Source organism: Salmo salar, chromosome 10, assembly GCF_965601325.2.
Source record: "Salmo salar chromosome 10, fSalSal1, whole genome shotgun sequence".
Lineage (NCBI taxonomy): Eukaryota > Metazoa > Chordata > Actinopteri > Salmoniformes > Salmonidae > Salmo > Salmo salar.
In genome coordinates, this window is record NC_138300.1 from 37398085 (window position 1) to 37421729 (window position 23645).

The 23645-nt window shown below is 45.2% G+C and overlaps 1 protein-coding gene across 1 annotated transcript; it reads right to left on the minus strand.

Annotated features, from left to right (window-relative positions):
* Positions 1-772: 772 nt before the first annotated feature.
* On the minus strand, positions 773-20101 carry znf648 (zinc finger protein 648). Its single transcript, XM_014123137.3, has 2 exons — positions 19696-20101; positions 773-3340 (listed from the first exon to the last, which is right to left on the minus strand). Exons 1-2 carry the CDS (start codon positions 19766-19768, stop codon positions 1689-1691), a joined length of 1725 nt encoding a protein of 574 aa, XP_013978612.1. The 5' UTR covers positions 19769-20101; the 3' UTR covers positions 773-1688.
* Between the last annotated feature and the right edge of the window lie 3544 nt (positions 20102-23645).

Sequence of the window (23645 nt, forward strand, 5' to 3'; positions counted from 1 at the left end):
CTTCCATAAAGCCCAGCTCTGTGGAGTGTACGGCTTAAAGTGGTCCTATGGACAGATACTCCAAATTCTGCTGTGAATCTTTGCAGCTCCTTCAGGGTTATCTTTAGTCTCTTTGTTGCCTCTCTGATTAATGCCCTCCTTGTCCGGTCCTTGAGTTTTGGTGGGTTGCCCTCTCTTGGCAGGTTTGTTGTGGTGCCATAGTCTTTCCATTTTGAAATAATGGATTTAATGGCGCTCTGTGGGATGTTCAAAGTTTCCAAAATGTTTTTAACCCAACACTGATCTGTACTTCTCCACAACTTTGTCCCTGACCTGTTTGGAGAGCTCTTTGGTCTTCATGGTGCCACTTGCTTGGTGGTGCCCCTTGCTTAGTGGTGTTGCAGACTCTGGGGTCTTTCAGAACAGGTGTATATATACTGAGATCATGTGGCACATCATGTGACACTTAGATTGCACACAGGTGGACTTTATTTAACTAATTATGTGACATCTGAAGGTAATTGGTTGCACCAGATCGTATTTAGGGGCTTCATAGTAAAGGGGGTGAATACATATGCACGCATCACTTTTCTGTTTTTAAATTTTTTAAATTTTTTGAAACAAGTTATTTTTTTCATTTCACTCACCAATTTGGAGTATTTTGTGTATGTCCATTACATAAAATCCAAATAAAAATCCATTCAAATTACAGGTTGTTATGCAACAAAATAGGAAAAATGCCAAGGGGGTGAATACTTTTGCAAGCCCTTGTGTTTTAGGTTATTGGCCTTGTGTTTTAGGTTATTGTCCTGCTGAAAGGTACATTTGTCTCCCAGTGTCTGTTGGAAAGCAGACTGAACCAGGTTTTCCTGTGCTTAGCTCTATTCCATTCCCTTGTCCTTACCAGTAACAAGCATACACATAACATGAAGCAGCCACCCCCATGCTTGAAAATATGAAGAGTGGTGCTCAGTGATGTGTTGTGTTGGATTTGCCCCAAACATAACGCTTCGTATTCAGGACAAAAAGTGAATTGCTTTGCCACATTTCTTGCAGTTTTACTTTAGTGCCTTATTGCAAACAGGATGCATGATTTGGAATATTTTTATTCTCTACAGGCTTCCTTCTTTTCAATCTGTCATTTAGGTTAGTATTGTGGAGTAACTACAATGTTGTTGATCCATCCTCAGTTTTCTCCTATCACAGCCATAAAAGGAAAAGTCCACCCCAAAACCATATTTTGGTATTTGTTTCATTAGTCCATTTTTTATATAGTCCCAAAATGTTTTCCATGTCAGCAATCAAGTTTTCAAGATATACAACTTCATAAAATACAGAAATACAACGTGTATGATGCATTGAGCAATATATGATGCAAAACGCAACATCATATGATGCAAAATGCATCATACCGGCTGAGGGCACTTGTGAATACTTTCTGAAGACACTCTATTTTAAGGCTTAGCAGCCTAGCAGGATGTTGTCCTTCAAAAAAGGTGCTATCTACCTGGAACCAAAAAGGGTTCTCCTATGGGGACAGCCGAAGAACCCTTTGGGAACCCTTTTTTCTAAGAGCATAGCATGTAGAGATCAGTAAGGTTGATTAGACCAACTGTTTGTACTGTATGAGAGGGTAGCTCCCAAACAGCATAAATCAGTCTTCAGTGCTTTCAACAACAGAAGCAGCAGTAGCAGCAGTAGCAGTAGGGTCATTCATGGCACACCATGTGCTCTGTGAGCTGAGAGGCACACTGGAAAGCCTTGTCACACTCCACACAGACAAAGATCCTCCCGGCACACGTCTGCTCTTGGTGGCGCTTCAGAGCAGCCGTGCGGCTGAAGGACATGCTGCAGCCTGTGCAGTCGTAGGGCCTCTCTCCGGTATGGACACGCTGGTGACGGACCAGGCGGGACACCATGGCAAATGCCACCCCGCACTGAGGACACTTGTGGGGGCGGATGCCGCTGTGTACGGCCTGGTGCTCCAGCAGGTTGGAGGACTTGGTGAAGGACTTGGTACAGACCAGGCAGGTGTAGGGTCTCACCCCGGTGTGCACCTTCTGGTGCTCTGCCATGCGGCTGGCCACGGCAAAGGCTTTCCCGCAGATGGGACAGCAGAAGGGCCGCTCGCCCAAGTGAGTGCGCTCATGGCGGAGCAGGGACAGTGGCTTGTTGAAGGTCTTGCCGCACTGCGTGCACGGGAAGGGTTTTTCATTGGTGTGCATGTTGCGCTCATGCTTCCGCAGGTCCGAGGAGCGCACAAAGTCCTTGCTGCAGGTCTCGCACACGTACGGTTTCTCTCCGGTGTGCGTGCGAATGTGCTTGCGGTAATCGGAGGACCAGATGTACGTCTTTTCACAGAAGGGGCAGTGGTACGGTCTCTCTCCAGTGTGCAGGCGCTTGTGCTGCTGCAGTGTGCCTTGGTGAGAATAGGCTTTGCCACACAGGTCACATATATGAGGCTTCAGGCCACTATGAGTATCCAGATGACTCTGCAGATTGCTGGACTTCTTAAAGGCCCAGTTGCAGTGAGTGCACTTGTAGGGCCGGTTCTCTGTGTCTCCCTCCACTCCACGTTTCTTCATGGCAGCAAACACTATAGGCACCTTGTCCTCACAGGCATCAATCATGGCCATAGCCTTGTTTAGTGGAGGGGGAATGACTAGCGGTTCTCCACCCTTCCAACTCCCCTTGTTCCCACGTACATCACACACATCACGCACATCATGACGCACATCAGACTGAGCCTCCTTGGTTTTGGGCCTGATCTCTTTCATCAGACGCAGCTTCAGATCAGAAGGATCACCACTACACGCTTTCCTCTGCAGAAGTCTTTTAGTACCATTCTTGATGTTGCCTTCCTCCTGTTGTGACGAGTCTAAGTAGACCCCCTCCAGACCTGTAGAACCTCTCCTATTGGCAACATTATGTTCAGTGGCTGCGGGTGAACCTGGAGGACTACAGAGGTCCTGATTGGGAGACATTCTCTTGTCTTTTCCAGAGTTGAGCCCAGCAAACTTCTCAGCCAGAGTCCATGTAGGTGTTTGTGGGTTTAAATAAATCATCCCAGTGTAGCTACTACCTGAGAGGGAGTCAGCATCGTCATTATCAGATGGGTTAGAGTCACTTTCCACTTTGTGAGCAGTGTTGACTTTTACACTCTCTGAGGGCACATGGGCAACGTAGTGCATTTTGTTTATTAAGTTTTTCCTGATACTTCTCTTTGAAATGTACACTTTATCAACAAACCTTTCTGAGGTCCATGAAGGCATTTCTTCAGCCATACTTGATATTATAGAGGTGGTGAATGTGGCTTGAGGCTGAAAAGGGATTTTCCCTGAACTCACCTCCTTGGCAGTGCCTGGAAGAAAAACACAAAAACAAATAGTGTTTACTATCCACCAAAGTGAAAATAAAAATTGTAATGCTATATGACCAAAGGTTTCACAATAAGTAGTAATGTTATTGAGTGCATCACACATGCAAAATGTGAGTTTAGTAGGTGTTATAAAGCATCTATGAATGTTTGTAAAGCATCTATGAAGGGTTTATTAAAGTTTTAGTGCTCTGCGAATACTGCCACTATACAAAACTGCCTAAGAAGAGACAAGCTGTCTGTGTGCAGCTCATAACAGGCTCATATGAAGCATATGAATTCCAATAACTGGTGCTGTTTGTCGTGAAATAACCAAGTGTCAGCCGAAGAAGATGTGGATGTGGTGGTTCAAAATAGAAGAGAAATTAAATATGTAATAAAATATAGATGCCTTTATGAAATCAATTAAATATACAGAATATTGGACACACCTACTCATTCAAGGGTTTTTCTTTATTGTTACTACATTGTAGAATAATAGTGAAGACATCAAAACTATGAAATAACACATATGGAATCATGTAGTAACCAAGAAAGTGTTAAACAAATCAAAAGTAGCCACCCTTTGCCTTGATGACAGCTTTGCACACTCTTGGCATTCACTCAACCAGCTTCACCTGGAATGCTTTTCCAACAGTCTTGAAGGAGTTCCCACATATGCTGAGCACTTGTTGGCTGCTTTTCCTTCACTCTGTGGTCCAACTCATCCCAAACCATCTCAATTGGGTTGAGGTCGGGTGATTATGAAGGCAGGTCATCTAATGCAGCCTTCCATCACTCTCCTTCTTGGTCAAATAGCCCTTACACAGCCTAGAGGTGTGTTGGGTCATTGTCCTGTTGAAAAACAAATTATGGGATGGTGTATCGCTAGTGAATGCTGTGGTAGCCATGCTGGTTAAGTGTGCCTTGAATTTTAAATAAATCAGACAGTGTCAACAGCAAAGCACCCACACACCATAACACCTCCTACTCCATGCTTCACGGTGGGAACCACACATGCGGAGATCATCCGTTCACCCACTCTGCGTCTCACAAAGACAAAGTGGTTGGTACCAAAAATCTCAAATTTGGACTCATCAGACCAAAGGACAGATTTCCACCGGTCTAATGTCTATTTCTCGTGTTTCTTGGCCCAAGCAAGTCTCCTCTTATTATTGGTGTCCTTTAGTAGTGGTTTCTTTGCAGCAAATCGACTATGAAGGCCTGATTCACGCAGTCTCCTCTGAACAGTTGATGTTGAGATGTGACTGTTACTTGAACTCTGTGAAGCATTTATTTGGGCTGCCAATTCTGAGGTGCTGGTAACTCTAATGAACTTATCCTCTTCAGCAGAGGTAACTCTGAGTCTTCCTTTCCTTTGGCAGTCCTCATGAGAGCCAGTTTCATCATAGAGCTTGATGGTTTTTGCAACTGCACTTGAAGAAACTTTCAAAGTTACTTACAAGCCCTTGGCTGACCTTCATGTCTTAAAGTAATGATGGACTGTTGTTTCTCTTTGCTTATTTGAGCTGTTCTTGCCTTAATATGGATTTGGTATTTTACCAAATAGGGCTATATTCTGTATCACGTCAGATCAAATCAAACTTTATTTGTCACATGCGCCAAATACAGTGTAGACCTTACCGTGAAATGCTTACTTACAAGCCCTTAACCAACAGTGCAGTTCAAGAAGAGTTAAGAAAATATTTACCAAATGAACTAAAGTAAAAAATAATAAAAAGTAACCCAATAACATAACAATAACGAGGCTATATACAGGGGGTACCGGTACCGAGTCAGTGTGCGGGGGTACAGGTTAGAGGTAATTTGTACATGTAGGTAGGGGTGAAGTGACTATGCATAGATAAGAAACAGCGAGTAGCAGCAGTGTACAGCAGTCTTATGGCTTGGGGATAGAAGCTGTTAAGGAGCCTTTTGGTCCTAGACTTGGCACTCCGGTACCACTTGCCGTGCGGTAGCAGTGAAAACAGTCTATGACTTGGGTGACTGGAGTCTCTGACAATTTTTGGGGCTTTCCTCTGACACCGCCTATTATATAGGTCCTGGATTGCAGGAAGTTTGGCCCCAGTGATGTACTGGGCCGTACGCACTACCCTCTGTAGCGCCTTATGGTCAGATGCCGAGCAGTTGCCATATCAGGCGGTGATGCAACTGGTCAGGATGCTCTCGATGGTGCAGCTGTATGACTTTTTCAGGATCTGGGGACCCATGCCAAATCTTTTCGGTCTCCTGAGGGGGAAAAGGTTTTGTCGTGCCCTCCTCACGACTGTCTTGGTGTGTTTGGACCATGATAGATCGTTGGTGATGTGGACACCAAGGAACTTGAAACTCTCGACCCTCTCCACTACAGCCCGTCGATGTTCGACCCGCCTTTTCCTGTAGTCCACGATCAGCTCCTTTGTCTTGCTCACATTGAGGGAGAGATTGTTGTCCACGCACCACACTGACAGTTCTCTGACCTCCTCCCTATAGGCTGTCTCATCGTTCTCGGTGGTAAGGCCTACCAATGTTAATGATGGTGTTGGAGTCGTGTTTGGCCACGCAGTCGTGGGTGAACAGGGAGTACAGGAGGGGACTAAGTAAGTACACACCCCTGAGGGGCCCCAGTGTTGAGGATCAGCGCGGCAGACGTGTTGTTGCTTACCCTTACCACCTGGGGGCGGCCCATCAGGAAGTCCAGGATCCAGTTGCAGAGGGAGGTGTTTAGTCCCAGGGTCCTTAGCTTAGTGATGAGCTTCATGGGCACTATGGTGTTGAACGCTGAGCTGTAGCCAATTAACAGCATTCTCACATAGGTGTTCCTTTTGTCCAGGTGAGAAAGAGCAGTGTGGAGTGCGATTGAGATTGCGTCATTTGTGGATCTGTTGGGGCAGTATGCGAATTGGAGTGGGTCTAGGGTATCCGGGAGGATGCTGTTGATGTGAACCATGACCAGCCTTTCAAAGCACTTCATGACTACCTACGTGAGTGCTACGGGGCGGTAATCACTTAAGCATGTTACCTTGGCTTCCTTGGGCACAGGGACTATGGTGGTCTGCTTGAAACATGAAACATGAATTTTGTCCCATTCCTCCTGACAGAGCTGGTGTAACTGAGTCAGGTTTGTAGGCCTCCTTGCTCGCACACGCTTTTTCAGTTCTGCCCACAAATGTTCTATAGGATTGAGGTCAGGGCTTGTGATGGCCACTCCAATACATTTACTTTGTTGTCCTTAAGCCATTTTGCCACAACTTTGTAAGTATGCTTGGGGTCATTGTCCATTTGAAAGACCCATTTGCGACCAAGCTTTAACTTCCTGACTGATGTCTTGAGATGTTGCTTCAATATATCCACATCATTTTCCTACTCGTGATGCCATCTATTTTGTGAAGTGCACCAGTCCCTCCTGCAGCAAAGCACCCCCACAACATGATGCTGCCACTCCTGTTCTTCACGGTTGGGATGGTGTTCTTTGGCTTGCAAGCCTCCCCCTTTTTCCTCCAAACATAACAATGATCATTATGGCCAAACAGTTCTATTTTTGTTTCATCAGACCAGAGGACATTTCTACAAAAAGTTCGATCTTTGTCCCCATGTGCAGTTGCAAACCGTAGTATGGCTTTTTTATGGCGGTTTTGGAGCAGTGGCTTCATCCTTGCTGAGCGGCCTTTAAAGTTATGTCGATATAGAACTCGTTTTACTGTGGATATAGACGCTTTTGTACCTGTTGCCTCCAGCATCTTCACAAGGTCCTTTGCTGTTGTTCTGGGATTGATTTGCACTTTTCGCACCAAAGTATGTTCATCTCTAGGAGACAGAACGCGTTTCCTTCCTGAGCAGTATGACGGCTGCGTGGTCCCATGGTGTTTATACTTGCGTACTATTGTTTGTACAAATGAACGTGGTACCTTCAGGCATTTGGAAATTGCTCCAAAGGATGAACCAGACTTGTGGAGGTCTACAATTTCTTTTCTGAGGTCTTTGCTGATTTCATGATTTTCCCATGATGTCAAACAAAGAGGCACTGAGTTTGAAGGTAGGCCTTGAAATACACCTACAGGTACACCTCCAATTGACTCAAATGTTGTCACTTAGACTATCAGAAGCTTCTAAAGCCATGATATCATTTTCTGGAATTTTCCAAGCTGTTTAAAGGCACAGTCAACTTAGTGTATGTAAACTTCTGACCTACTGGAATTGTGATACAGTGAATTATAACTGAAATAATATGTCTGTAAACAATTGTTGGAAAAAAGTACTTGTGTCATGCACAAAGTATATGTCCTAACCGACTTGCCAAAACTATAGTTTGTTAACAAGAAATTTGTGGAATGGTGGAAAAACGAGTTTAATGACTCCAACCTAAGTGTATGTAAACTTCCGACTTCAACTGTAGGTATTACAGACTCAGTCAGTGAGAGGTTGAAAATGTCAGTGAAGACACTTGCCAGTTGGTCCGCACATGCTTTGAGTACACGTCCTGGTAATCCATCTGGCCCCACGGCTTTGTGAATGTTGACTTGTTTAAAGTTTGAACTGTCTGGGTTTCCCTTTGTAGTCCGTAATAGTTTTCATGCCCTGCCACAATACAAAGAGCGTCAAAGCCGGTGTAGTAGGATTCAATCTTAACCCTGTACTGACGCTTTGCTTGTTTGATTGTTCATCTGAGGGCATAGTGGGATTTCTTATAGGCAGCTCTAGCCTTTAGCTCGATGCAGATGTTGCCTGTAAACCACCCCTAACTTGTCACAACACAACTGATTGGCTCGAACACATTAAGTGTCACAGATCCCTCAGAAATGTTCATTACGCACACCTGACCCCTATTCCCAGTGATTAGTAATTGTATAAGTGTGTCCTTGGTTTACCAGTGTCCTGTTGATTATTGTTGCAATGTCTGTTGGTGCGTGTGAGTACCTGTGCTGTGTTTTGGCTTTCGTGCCATTGTGGATTGCGCATATGATTACGGGTCTCGTCCCGTGTATTAATCATTGTGCGCTAGTGTTATTTATTTGAGGTACTCCTCTTTCTTTTGTTTGGGTTTCAACCCTGTGTGTTGTATACGTGTTTGTTTGGTCTTCGTTCCTGTGCCATTACACGGCATGCTTTAATTTGGGTAAGAAATAAAAAAGCCTATTACGCATTTATGCACCTGACTCCTGAATCACTCATACCAGCATGACATTAAGAAGGAAAGAAATTCTGCAAATTAACTTTTAAAAAGGTACAGCTGTTAATTGAAATGCATTCCAGATGACTACCTCATGAAGCTGTTTGAGAGAATGCCAAGAGAGTGCAAAGCTGTTATCAAGGCAAAGGGTGGCTACTTTGAAGAATCTCAAATAGAAAATATATTTTGATTTGTTTAAAACTTGTTTGAGTACTACATGATTCCATATGTTTTATTTCATAGTTTTGAAGTCTTCACTATTATTCTACAATGTAGAAAATTGTAAAAAATAAAGAAAAACCCTGGAATGAGTAGGTGTGTCCAAACTTTTGACTCGTACTGTATATGAAATAAAAATAAATAAGGGGCACAATTTACCTGAACTGAAACAAAACCAATTTCTTTACACAGTGCTTATTGACAGATTTCAAAATAGTTCTGCCCCCTGGCTTGTGCATGATGATTTGAAAAATCTTTATATTATAAGACTGTTTGTGTTGGCAATGCACTTATGAATTTCTAACATTAAATATCATTTGAAATAAAAACATATTTTAAAATATTACAAATATTTCATAAATCATTTATCTTAAAATAATCATGTCTCTTAATGGCATTTTGCTCCATATGTTTCTAAATACATAACAGTCTGTAACAGTCTAGCTACTTTAAGTATAGATGCACAGTAGCCTATGGCTCAAGCTGTCTCTGTGGCTCTGGAATCCGGAATCAATTAACTGTCTATTCATGGGTTGCACATTTCGTCACAATATAGTTTTGAACGTTAGTTTTGGGACTGATGCCCAGCTGAGCATTCTACTCAATGCAGTATCAATTAGTGCTGATGAAGATTTGATCTAAAGTGCATTACTGTGGCTTGGAAACATGATGTAATTTCGAAAGGAGGCAAATAATTAGTAGGACAAGCTTTAGTCATCATTGTGATGTCTCCAGATTGATTTAAGATGCAGTATAACTTTAGCTAGCTAGCTAAGATTAAGGGGAGAGCACCGACATTTTAACTAGCTAACGTTAGCATTGCTAGCTATTTTTGACGAACTTTGCTAGCTCATGGCAACATAGCCATCTCTCTATAGTAAACTTGACCACATCATAATGATGGCAAAGTTGTTTTTTATGTCTAGTAACTTTATGTCTAGTAATTATTTATATGTCTAGTAATTTATGTCTAGTAATTATTTATATTGAGTCAATAAGTATTCAACCCATTTGTTATGGAAGGCCTAAATAGATTCAGAAGTAAAACATTGCTTAAAAAAATATTTCATAAATGTGCAACAAATTGCAACAAAAACAATTCCATTTGTTAGGTTTGTATGGCATTGTCATCGCCATTGACCTCCAGCTGGTAATACACTTGTGTCCCCTGTCTACCGGTTCATACATAAAACATTCAACCTCCATCCAGGTTGCAAATGCGTCTGTTTCCTGCTTAACTCGATTTAATGGCTCGCTGGCCAAAAAATACAGAGAAAATATGCACAATATTCCACCACCGTTTTCGGATTTTCTGACAGCTTCCTGATGTTGTATATCACGTTTAGACATTCAGTTGCAGCAGTCTGTTGTTTACCCCTGCCTGAACAAGGTGCGCAACATTTGGAAGTAGCATTTTTTTTAATTAAAGTTGCAATATGCAGAAATCGCTCCGCCATTTCCTGGTTGCTAAAATTCTAATAGTTTGCCTAATTTCAGTTTATGTGCCAAAACAAGCAATGTATAGTGTACAGAATCCTTGTACCATCTAAACCGCTGAAAAATATATTTTCAATAACCCCAAATATTGTATTTTCAGCTTTTTGAATCTGGTGTACAAAACTGAAAGTAAAAGACACATAAGAGTGCACATAGAACTGATCTACCACTTCTTAGACTTGCTTTCAATGATAATGACAGATCTATAACTCATATTTCTATGTGAATTTGGAGGATCGCCCAAAAATGTACATATTGCAACTTTAAGAAAGTAGGGGAGAGTGGGATAAGAAAGTAAGGGAGAGTTGGAGAGCCAAAGGATTAGTTGAGCCACCCATTGTTGTCACGACTTCCGCCGAAGTCGGCTCCTCTCCTTGTTTGGGCGGCGTTCGGCGGTCGATATCACCGGCTTTCTAGCCATCGCCGCTCCATTTTTCCATTGTTCCATTTGTTTTGTCTTGTTCCCTGCACACCTGGTTTACATTTCCCTAATCACACTGCATGTATTTATTCCTCTGTTCCCCCCCATGTCTTTGTGTGAAATTGTTTGTGTTACGTGTTTCTTGTTGCGCGCCAGGCTGGTTTTTCCCTTGTATTCCGTGGTATTTCACGAGGATGTTTAATTGTTAAACATTTGCTTATTTTGTGACTGTTTGCGCCTTGCACTTTTTACCTTTGGCTGGAGGTTTTGACGCAGTGGCGTCTGTCTGTTTTATTGCCTCTGCCTAAATAAAGTGTGCGCCTGTTCACAACTCTCTGCTCTCCTGCACCTGACTTCTCCACCAGTAGCGCACAACGTTGACAGAATTTCACACCACCCATGGAGTCAGCAGGAGCAGGTACCCCGGTCAGAGGAGTTGAGGAGCGCGTCCGGGAACACTCGGCAATGCTGCAACATCTCGGTGCCACGATGGATCGTGTTGTCCAGACCATGGACCGCTGGGAGAGACAGGAAGTCTCTCCAGCTCCTCGACCAGCGCAACCGGGGTTACCTCTACCCGTCCCTCCTGGATCCAGTCCCAGTGGGATGCGTCTCTCACTTTCCAGGGAGTATGATGGGACGGCAGTACGGTGCCAGGGGTTCCTATTACAGCTGGACCTATACCTGGCCACCGTTCACCCAGCTCCCTCGGGAAGGGAGAGGGTGTCTGCCCTCGTCTCATGCTTCTCGGGGAGAGCTCTGGACTGGGCAAACGCCGTGTGGGGAGAAGGAGACGCGGCGTTGGACCACTATGAGGGGAACGGCTCTTCCACTTGAGGCAGGGGACGAGGAGTGCCCAGGAGTTCGCCCTATAATTCCGGACCTTGCCCACCGGAGCAGGATGGAACGACAGGTCCCTTATCAACCACTACCGATGCAGCCCGCGCGAGGACGTCCGACAGGAGTTGGCCTGCAGGGATGCCACCATCACTTTTGACCAACTGGTAGATCTGTCCATCCGGTTGGATAACCTGCTGGTCACCCGTGGACGTCCAGAGAGGGCTCTGTCGGTTCCATCTTCCAGCACCCCCGCTCCGGTGCCTATGGAGCTGGGAGGGGCTGCGATTAGGGAGGCTGGAGGAGGGGCCTTCACATGCACCATCTGTGGCCGCAGAGGGCACACTGCCAGTCGCTGCTGGGTTGGTCCCTCTGGGAGTCGAGGCAGCAGGCAGGGCACTCTGCCGTCACCCCAGGTGAGTCTGCACCACTCTCATCCAGAGTCCTCTGTTGTCCACCTGTTTGTACCTGTTTGTTTTCCTGAGTTTTCCCCGCATTCCCAGCATAAGGCGCTCGTCGATTCAGGCGCGGCTGGGAATTTTATCGACAGAGCGTTCTCCCTTAGTTTAGGGATCCCCATTATTCCTGTGGTTAGACCTTTCCCGGTACACGCTCTGGACAGTCGACCATTAGGGTCCGGGCTAGTCAGGGAAGCCACCATCTCCCTGGCCATGGTGACGCAGGGGGGTCAAGAGGAGAGAATCAGTCTCTTCCTCATTGACTCCTGCGTTTCCCGTGGTACTAGGCCTTCGCTGGTTAGCTTGTCATGACCCCACCATTTCATGGCAACAGAGGGCTCTCACGGGGTGGTCGCAAGAGTGCTCAGGGAGGTGTGTTGGGGTTTCCGTTGGTGCTACCACAGTGGAAAGTCCAGACCAGGTCTCCACCGTGCGCATCGCCCCAGAATATGCCGATTTGGCTCTCGCCTTCTGTAAAAAGAGGGCGACTCAATTACCAACCCATCGACGGGGGGATTGTGCGATAAATCTCCTGGTAGATGCTGCACTTCCCAGGAGTCACGTGTATCCCCTGTCGCAAGCGGAGACGGCGGCTATGGAGACATATGTCTCTGAATCCCTGCGTCAGGGGTACATTCGGTCCTCCACTTCACACGCCTCCTCAAGTTTCTTTTTTGTGAAGAAGGAGGGAGGTATGCGCCTGTGCATTGACTATCGAGGTCTCAATCAAATCACGGTGAGGTACAGTTACCCGCTACCTCTCATCGCCACGGCGATTGAGTCAAATGCATGGGGCGCGCTTCTTCACTAAACTGGATCTCAGGAGCGCGTAAAACCTGGTGCGTATCCGGGAGGAAGACGAGTGGAAGACGGCGTTTAGTACCACCTCAGGGCATTATGAGTACCTCGTCATGCCGTACGGGTTGATGAATGCTCCATCAGTTTTCCAATCCTTTGTAGACAAGATTTTCAGGGACCTGCACGGGCAGGGTGTAGTGGTGTATATTGATGACATTCTGATATACTCCGCTACACGCACCGAGCATGTGTCCTTGGTGTGCAGGGTACTTGGATGACTGTTGGAGCATGACCTGTACGTCAAGGCTGAGAAATGCCTGTTCTTTCAGCAGGCCGTCTCCTTCCTAGGGTATCGCATTTCCACATCAGGTGTATAGATGGAGAGTGACTGCATTTCAGCTGTGTGTAATTGGCTGACTCCCACCACGGTAAAGGATGTGCAGTGGTTTTTAGGGTTTGCCAATTACTGCCGGAGATTTATCCGGGGTTTGGCCAGGTGGCTGCTCCGATTACCTCACTGCTGAAGGAGGGTCCTGTACGTCTGCAGTGGTCGGTTGAGGCAGACAGGGCTTTTGGGCACCTAAGAGCTCTGTTTACCTCTGCTCCCGTGCTGGCCCATCTGGATCCTTCTTTGGCGTTCATAGTGGAGGTGGACGCGTCCGAGGCTGGGATAGGAGCCGTGCTCTCTCAGCGCTCGGGCACACCACCGAAGCTCCGCTCCTGTGCTTTCTTCTCGAAGAAGCTCAGCCCGGCGGAGCGGAACTATGATGTGGGGGACAGGGAGCTGTTGGCTGTGGTTACTAGCTTTGAAGGCGTGGAGACATTGGCTTGAGGGGGCTAAACACCCTTTTCTCATCTGGACTGACCACTGCAACCTGGAGTACATCCGGGCAGCGAGGAGACTGAATCCTCATCAGGCAAGGTGGGCCATGTTCTTTACCCGTTTTGTGTTTACCCTGTCCTACAGACCAGGTTCCCAGAATGTGAAGGCAGACGCACTGTCCCGGCTGTATGACACAGAGGAGCGGCCCATGGATCAGACTCCCATACTCCCGGCCTCCTGCCTGGTAGAGCCGGTCGTGTGGGAGCTGGACGCGGACATTGAGCAGGCGTTGCGTTCAGAGCCCGCTCCCCTTCAGTGTCCCGCCAGGCGTCTGCACGTTCCGTCTGCTGTCTGTGACCAGTTGATCTATTGGGCCCACATGTCACCCTCCTCTGGTCATCCGGGGATCGGTCGGACGGTGCGCTGTCTGACTGGGAAGTACTGGTGGCCCACCTTGGCAAAGGACGTGAGGGTTTATGTTTCTTCGGTGTGTGCCCAGTGTAAGGCTCCTAGACACCTGCCCAGAGGTAAGCTACATCCCTTACCCGTTCCACAACGACCTTGGTCACACCTGTCGGTGGACTTTCTGACCGATCTTCCTCCCTCACAGGGAAACACCACAATCCTGGTGGATCGTTTCTCAAAATCCTGTCGTCTCCTCCCTCTGCCTGATCTCCCTACGGCCCTACAGACTGTGGAGGCCTTGTTTACACACGTCTTCCGGCACTACGGGGTGCCTGAGGATATAGTGTCTGATCGGGGTCCCCAGTTCACTTTGAGAGTCTGGAGGGCGTTCATGGAACTTCTGAGGGTCTCGATCAGCCTCACCTCAGGTTTTCACCCCGAGAGTAATGGCAGGTGGAGAGAGTGAACCAGGATGTTGGCAGGTTTCTGCGGTCTTATTGCTAGGACCGGCCTGGGGATTGGGCGGCGTTTGTGCCCTGGGCCGAGATGGCACAGAACTCACTCTGCCACTCCTCCACTAACCTCTCCCCCTTTCAGTGCGTATTGGTGTACCAGTCGGTTCTGGCGCCATGGCATCAGAGTCAGACCGAGGCTCTTGCGGTGGACGACTGGTTCAGGCGCGCGGAAGACACATGGGAAGCCACCCATGTTCACCTCCAGCGAGCCACGCTGCGCCAAAAAAACTGCGCGGACCGTCACCGCAGTGAGGCCCCAGTGTTTGCACCAAGGGACCGGGTCTGGCTCTCGACCTGAAACCTGCCCCTCCGCCTGCCCTGCCGGAAGCTGGGCCCGCGGTTTGTGGGGCCATTCAAAGTCCTGAGGAGAGTGAACGAGGTGTGTTAAAGGTTACAGCTTTCCCACGATTATCGTATTAACCCCTCGTTCCATGTGTCTCTCCTCAGGTTGGTGGTGGCTGGTCCGCTCCAGGAATCTGAGGTGCGCGAGGTTCCTCTGCCCCCTCTGGACATCGAGGGAGCTCCGGCGTACTCCGTTTGTTCCATCCTGGATTCGAGGCGTCGGGCGAGGGGCCTTCAGTACCTCGTGGAGTGGGAGGGGTACAGTCCGGAGGAGAGGTGCTGGGTTCCGGCGGTGGATGTGTTGGACCCTGAACTGCTGCGGGAGTTCCACCGTCGCCGGCCGGATCGCCCTGTGCCTCGCCCTCTGGGTCGTCCCCGAGGCCGGTGTCGGTGCGCCGCTGGAGCCGCGTATCAAGGGGGGGGGGGTACTGTCACGACTTCCACCGAAATCGGCGCCTCTCCTTGTTCGGGTGGCATTCGGCGGTCGACGTCACCGGCTTTCTAGCCATCGCCACTCCATTTTTCCATTGTTCCATTTGTTTTGTCTTGTTCCCTGCACACCTGGTTTACATTTCCCTAATCACACTGCATGTATTTATTCTTCTGTTCCCCCCATGTCTTTGTGTGAAATTGTTTGTGTTACGTGTTTCTTGTTACGCGCCAGGCTAGTTTTTCCCCTGTATTCCGTGGTATTTCACGAGGATGTTTAATTGTTAAACATTTGCTTATTTTGTGACTGTTTCGCGCCTTGCACTTTTTACCTTTGGCTGTAGGTTTTGACGCATTGCCGTCTGTCTGTTTTATTGCCTCTGCCTAAATAAAGTGTGCGCCTGTTCACAACTCTCTGCTCTCCTGCACCTGACTTCTCCACCAGTAACGCACAACGTTGATAAATGTTCCTAGGAAACCATACAAAACATTTATCATTTGACCAAATATTCTGGAAAAGGTCATAATTTCATGGAATCTGTGATGGAAGAAACATGGAAAAAGTGGTAAGCAAGTTAGTTCCCCCGAAATGATTTGTACAAAGTCAAATTAATTTATTGTGTTATAGGTTTCACGATCCTTGTATCTGAACCAAAGTAGATTGTTTTAAGATTGTTTTATACATCAGTTTGGGTCTCTATAAGCTACAATATGAGGTCCTAAACCTAGCATGAAAGTGCATCCTTGTAGCTGTGTGGGCTAATATAGTCAAAGGTTTGCCTTGGGGTATATTGAGCACTTGGCCATGGGGTAGGTTGAGCGAATGGCCACCATACCCCATTCAAATGATGATAAACAAAATCGGTTTTATGTATAATATGCATAATATTTTAGCAATATGTAATTTTTATGAACTCAAGATAGTGCTTTTTCATTGTTTCATTGTGTGAGTTGGAAGCAGAGGTTACAATGAGGAATAAATACACAATGAGTAACAATAACTTGGCTATATACACGGGGTACCAGTACCGAGTCGATGTGCAGATGTACAAGGTAATTGAGGTAGATATGTACATATACGTAGGAATAAAGTGAATAGGCAACAGGATAGATAATAAACAGTAACAGCAGCGTACATGATGAGTCAAAAGAGTTAGTGCAAAAAGGGTCAATGCAGATAGTTTGGGTAGCTATTGGTTAACTATTTAGCAGTCGTATGGCTTGGGTGTATAAGCTGTTCAGGGTCCTGTTGGTTCAAGACTTGGTGCATCAGTAGCAGAAAGAACAGTATATCACTTGGGTGGCTGGAGTCTTTGACAATTTTTAGGACCTTCTTCTGACACCGCCTAGTATAGAGGTCCTGGATGGCAGGGAGCTCGGCCTCAGTGATGTTCTGGGCCGTACGCACTACCCTCGGTAGTGCCTTGTGGTCGGATGCCAAGCAGTTGCCATACCAAGCGGTGATGCAGCCAGTCAAGATGCTCTCAATGGTGCAGCTGTAGAACTTTTTGAGGATCTGAGGGCCCATCCCAGGGTACTTTGCTTAGTGATGTGTTTGGAGGGCAGTATGGTGTTGAATGCTGAGCTGTAGTCAATGAACAGCATTCTCATGTATAGGTGTGCCTTTTGTCCAGTTGGGAAAGGGCAGTGTGGAGAGCAATAGAGATTGCGTTATCTGTGGATCTGTTGGGGCGGTTTGCGAATTGGAGTGGATCCATGGTGTCGGGATGATGGTGTTGATGTGAGCCATGACCAGCCATTCAAAGCATTTCTTGGCTACAGATGTGACTTATACGGGGCGATAGTAATTTAGACAGGTTACCTTGGCGTTCTTGGGCACATGGACTCTGGTGGTCTGCTTGAAACATGTAGGTATTACAGACTGGGTCAGGGAGGGTTTGAAAATGTCAGTGAAGACACTTGCCAGCTGGTCAGCGCATGCTCTGAGTATGTGTCTAGGTAATCCGTCTGGCCCTGCGTCCTTGTGGATGTTAACCTGTTTAAAGGTTTTACTCACATCGGCAGACGGAAGCCACTCCTCAGTAAAAGGCACATGAAAGCCCTCTTGGAGTTTGCCAAAAGACACGTAAAGACTCTCAGACCATGAGGAAGCCTGATGAAACCAAGATTGAACTCTTTGGCTGTCACGACTTCCGCCGAAGTCGGTCCCTCTCCTTGTTCAGGCGGCGTTCGGCGGTCGACGTCACCGGCTTACTAGTCACCACCGATCTATGTTTCCCTGTTCGTTTGGTTTTGTCTTAATTGTACACACCTGTTTATGATTCCCTGATTATGTTCATTATTTAACCCTCTGGCTTTCCTGTTTGTCTTGTCCGTGATTGTTTCCTGTTTTGTGGTTGTTGGAGGTGTTTCTCCCAACCATGTTTTATTACTGTGGGAGAAGTTTTATTGTGGTTTTGAGTAAAACGTTTTGTTTGCACTCATCCCTGTGTCCTGTGCCTGACTCTGATACTTCTCTAAACGAAATCATTACATTGGCCTGAATGCCAAGCGCCACGTCTGGAGGAAACCTGGCACCATCCCTACGGTGAAGCATAGTGGTGGCAGCATCATGCTGTGGGGATGTTTTTCAGCGGCAGGGACTGGGAGACCAGTCAGGATTGGGGCAAAGATGAACAGAGAAAAGTAAAAAGAAATCCTTGATGAAAACATGCTCCAGAGCGCTCAGGACCTCAGACTGGGGCGAAGGTTCACCTTCCAACAGGACAACGACCCTAAGCACACAGCCAAGACACCTCAGGAGTGGCATCGGGACAAGTCTTTGAATGTCCTTGAGTGGCCCAGCCAGAGCCTGAACTTGAACCCAACTGAACATCTCTGGAGAGACCTGTAAAGCTACGCTCCCAATACAACCTGACAGAACTTGAGAGGATCTGCAGAGAAGAATGGGAAAAACTCCCCAAATACAGGTGTGCCTAGCTTGTAGAGTCATACCCAAGAAGACTCAAGGCTGTAATCGCTGCCAAGGGTGCTTCAACAAAGTACTGAGTAAAGGGTTTGAATACTTATGTAAATGTGATATTTCAGTTTTTATGTTGAATAAATTAGCAAATATTTCTAAAAACCTGTTTTTGCTTTGTCATGATGGGGTATTGTGTGTAGACTGATGAGGGAAAAAAATGTTTTAATACATTTTTGAATAAGGTTGTAACATAACAAAATGTGGAAAAAGTCAAGGGGTCTGAATACTTTCCCAAGGCACTGTATATCTGAACGTAGGCATAGATTTAATATATGTAATACACCATAATGCCATTCCATGAATTATCTTTGGCCTACTAGCAGCATCACAGGACAATATTACCCACTTACCCCAAGGTGGCTCAATTTACCCTATGCTTAATTTACACTATACATACACCATAAATTGTGCCAAGAGACCAATTTTTTGGGACTAGCTATGTTTTCAAAACTGTTAGGTTTATATTAATTCTATTTCATGGGATACACAACATCCTGAAATATATGTAGATATATTTGTTAGAAAGAATACTATATTTCCCTTGACTTAGTGATGCTTAATGTAAAAAATGGCGCAAAATACCCCACTCTCCCCTACGCATATTTTCCCCATTTGTTTGTGTCCTGCGGGCCATGAATAAATCAAGTTAAGGAGGAAACCAACCTTTACAGCCTGAATGGAGGATGTTTTATGTACGAAATGGTCGCAGGGGTACACGAGCAGGAAGTCAATGGCAATGACTAGGACGTAAGGAATAATAGCGCCATTATTCTTAACAGGGCTAGATTTTTTGACTAGGAGGTTAACTGTAACCTCATAAAGTTCCCAAAGCTTCTGTGGCACTGGCCCAAAGTCATGCAATGCATACAACGCATTTCTAACACAATGTAGGCATAATGTGCATAATTAGAATTGATAACATACTTTAAGTCAAATGCAGTGCAGAAATAAATCACATTTGGACAATAAATATCTAAAATTCCAGTAAACCAACAGGTTGCCCAACTCTTATTTTGTGGGGACACCATGCGATGGACTCTATATAATGCAACGTATATGATGTATATTTACAAGTTTCATCCGATTTTACTCTATTGTATGCTAATATTAATTCCGTATGTAATATTTCTCAATAAAAGGCTACTGTTTGCTAACACGCTACTTAGATATAAACGACAATAATGACAGCAGTCAAATGCGCTGATGGGGGGACAAGTTATGGGCAAGTTATGTTTACCCGCTGATGAGGGGTATCCTAGTAATGGAGTAGGAGGGGATCCTAATAAATAATACATGCACTGATGATCCTTAAAATCTATATAAGACTAATAAATAAAAAGCTCAGCGCCTTCAGGCCATTTCATAAACTGTCTGCATACATGCCACCTCTTCTCACTACAACGTTTAGTCATCAGAGCTTGATCTGTCCATTCATTCAGTCATAGGCTGCATTCTGCCGCTTACCTCGACAACGTCCTCCTATCTCCCCGTAGGCAAACCATAAGCATCCTCCTGTCGGCGTGCGAACCATAGTCATTTAGAGATGTCCACTCGGAGTGGGCGGAGTCAAAGTGAAAGAACGTGGGGACAGCAGTGTCACTTACGCCTTTAGCAAGCAGTTTTATGCCGCGTTCAAAACAATTTGGAACTTGGAAGTCGACTTCCGAGCGTTCAAGACAACTAGGAACTCGGGGAAAAACCTTGTGAACGTTCATCCAACTCAGAATTCCAATTCGGAAACTCGGAATCTTTCTAGAGCTCCTCCTTTCCGACGTGAAAATCACTGACGTCATTATTTGACCTCATTTTTCCCGTGTTCCCAGTTGTCGTGAAAGCACCATTAGACTCTTGCAAGCCGACACCAACATTAAGTCATGATCCTAGTTCAAGATCTGTATGCCTATACCAGGGTATTTATGTGACCCACTGACCCATATTTGATGAAGACATATTGACAATGCGGTTTTTCCCGTCATTTGTCCGTATTTTTACAGTGATTGACTTTATTATAGGTTGTATTAACTTATACATACTGTATATAGACCCTATATATATCATATTCACCGCAATTTCGTTAATTGTTTTATTTATACATAGCCTAGAAGTGAGACAGATTAATGAATGTTGCTTGTTACACAGTTAGGCCTACATAGCCTAATCATCACAAAGTGTACTATGTAGACCTATATATTCAACCTTTTAGTATTTTCTTTATTTAAAGTTGAACGTTTTAATGTCATGTTCACAAGTACAGTGAAAGGCCTTTCTTACCAACTCAATGCCCCAAATGCAATAATCAATTACAATGTAGCTTAATTAAAAAAATGTAAAAAATAAATTAGAAGAAATATGAAGAACACAATAAGTAAGTAACATACAGGGTCAGTTCCAATACCATATTTACATGTGCAGGGATGCTGGAGTGATGGAGGTAGATATGTACAGGGGTAAGGACAACAGGATATAAGATAAACAGAGTAGCAGCAACTTGTATGTGAGTGGGTGTGTGTGTGTGTAGAGTCAGTATAAATGTATGTGCATATTATGTGTGAGTGAGCAGATGATGGAGTGTGTGTGTGTGTGTGTGTGTGTGTGTGTGTGTGTGTGTGTGTGTGTGTGTGTGGTGTGTGTGTGTGTGTGTGTGTGTGTGTGTGTGTGTGTGTGTGTGTGTGTGTGTGTGTGTGTGTGTGTGTGTGTGTGTGTGTGCGTTTGTGTGTGTTGAAGTGACAGTGTGTGTGTGTGTAGGGCCTTGTGAGTGTGAATAGAGACTGCAAAAATAAAAATAAGATAATAAATAAAGTTTAATTTAGATAGTCCATGTAGCTATTTTGTTAGCTATTTATCAGTCTTATTGCTTGGAGATAAAAGCTGTTCAAGAGCCTGTTGTTGTCAGACTTGATGCACCGGTACGGCTTGCAGTGCAGAAGCTGTGCTCGCTTCATAGACTTCATGTGAGGCTGTGACTAATTAAATAATAATTGTGGCTCCTTCTCTCTGTCAGATAGGATTTGTGGTGTATCATATAGAGCCCCAGAGTAAAGGTGTCATAATACCCATAAAACCTAGCGGTCAAACGCAGAAATGGTTTCAATTGCTTTTCCACCATTCATTTTTGAATATATTTGGTCGCTAGGTTTTATGGGTATTATGACAGCTCTACTATGGGGCTCTATATGATATGCCACAAATCCTATCTGACAGAGAGAAGGAGCCACAATTATTATTTAAGTAGTAACACCATCACGTGAAGTCTATGAAATAGGTGGTGAGGGTAGGCAACATCCCCTCTGCCATGTTGACCCTCAACACAAAATTTGTTGAAAAATACATTTTTTCAACACATTTTTTATCTAAATCCAATGTCATGCTAAAATGTTTTGTTGATTTCATGTTCATTTCACTTTATTTGACAACTCAACTCAATGTAAATCAAAAATATGAGAAGGAAAAAAATGTCAAGGGAGGTTCTCTTCTGCATTGTTCAACAAATCAGTAAATGTGGAGGAGTTAAGATGGAGTTTCCTTGTTACGTCCAAAAGCGGAAGACATGTCACAGGCTCACAGGCTCATTTACTTTCTAGTGTAGGCCTGATGTAACTAGAAGGTTGCAGTGTAATGCATATTCCTGACTGCGGTCACTGCTCCTCATGTGTTGTCGTACTACAGCTACTTAATGAGGACAGGGAGACATTCAGCCAAGAAAACAACACTTGCAGCCCATCCTTAGAACAGACTGCCACCATGTGGATTTATTTCATAAAGACATTTCCGGAGAGAAAATCTGTATTACACAGCGGAATTGTTTATAATCTACATAAACAAAATACACAATTGGTCAACATTATTATTATAAAAAATAAAGGGTCAACAGTAAAACTTTTTGAGAACCCTTTGAGATATTCCAGTAATAAGTCAGTTACTTAATAAATAAATAAATCATTCACTTAAAACATAATTGCCTTAAAAGCAGATTTCTGGCACACATTGTTTCTTCATAGCTGATGTTCCCATGCTGGTTTTGCACTAAGATATGCAAAACGATTAGTGACAGAAATACATTTTAATTTCCCTTCTTTTTAATCACACCAAAAAGATTGAGAAATCAATGCAGTTCGCAGTTGGTCAGAATGAGACCAACGCATTTCATAGCATTCGGGCATTCATTTACATTATATCCACAGGGTTGCTATTCAGAGTCTCTGTTTTAAATGAGCATAAGTACAGTTTGTGTTTTATAAATTGAGAAACAATGTTACAGTATAACCAACATCAGGAAGGAGGAGGGGTGTCAGTAGACTAGAATTGTGCCATATGGAGAGAACATTCTGTACAGTTTCACCCGTTCTGAATATCTACAGTTTCCTACTTAGGTTTAGACCAGAAGCGCTCTGGATCTTCCAACAGGCGAGGAAAACAACTTGCAGTACCACTCATAACCACTAGAGGACTCACTGTTTCAATATATCTGGCTTTTATAATCTTGTTTTCTGAAGACCTAGGGACAGCTCAGAATGAATGAAAAATAGAATCTTTAACTATTCATTAATTGAACAATTTATTAATGAAAAAGCACAATTGATTTTAGGCTGGTTCCAGATCACTTTGTACTGTGTAGCCAACTCCTATGGTCATTGTTATGCAGCATTTGTCACACCCTGATCTGTTTCACATGTCTTTGTGATTGTCTCCACCCCCTCCAGGTGTCGCCCATCATCCCATTATCCCTGTGTATTTATATTTATACCTGTGTCATCTGTTTGTCTGTTGCCAGTTAGTTTTGTTCATCAAACCTACCAGCAGTTTTCCCCCTGCGCCTGTCTTTCCCTGTTTTGACCTATTCTGCCCGCCCTGAGCCTGCCTGCCGTCCTGCACCTTTGCCCCACTACTCTGGATTTTTGACCCCTGCCTGCCTTGACCTGTCGTTTGCCTGTCCCTGTTGCTGTAATAAACATTGTTACTTCGACACAGTCTGCATTTGGGTCTTACCTGAAACGTGATAGTGCAAACTGGCCATGACTGACCAAGCAGACCCGGGCCAGCTGCGCAACGCCATCTCCTCCCAAGGAGCCACCATCGGTAGGCACAAGGAATTGCTTCGTGGCCTTATGAAGGGGGTCCAAACGTTGGCTGAACGCCATGACCGGGCGTTGGACAGTTTGCTGGAGCAATTCCATGTGTTGTCTGGGAGGCAGCCTACCATGGTGGTAACCCCACAGCCCCTCAATAACTCAGCTGCACCATCTCATCGGTCTCTCCACCTTCTCGGGAGCCCCGCTTACCTCCCCCGGAATGCTTCAATGGAGAGCCGAGCACCTGTCGGGCGTTTCCCATTATCCCCTGTGTATTTATACCTGTGTTCTCTGTTTGTCTGTTGCCAGTTCTTTTTGTTCATCAAACCCACCAGCGGTTTTCCT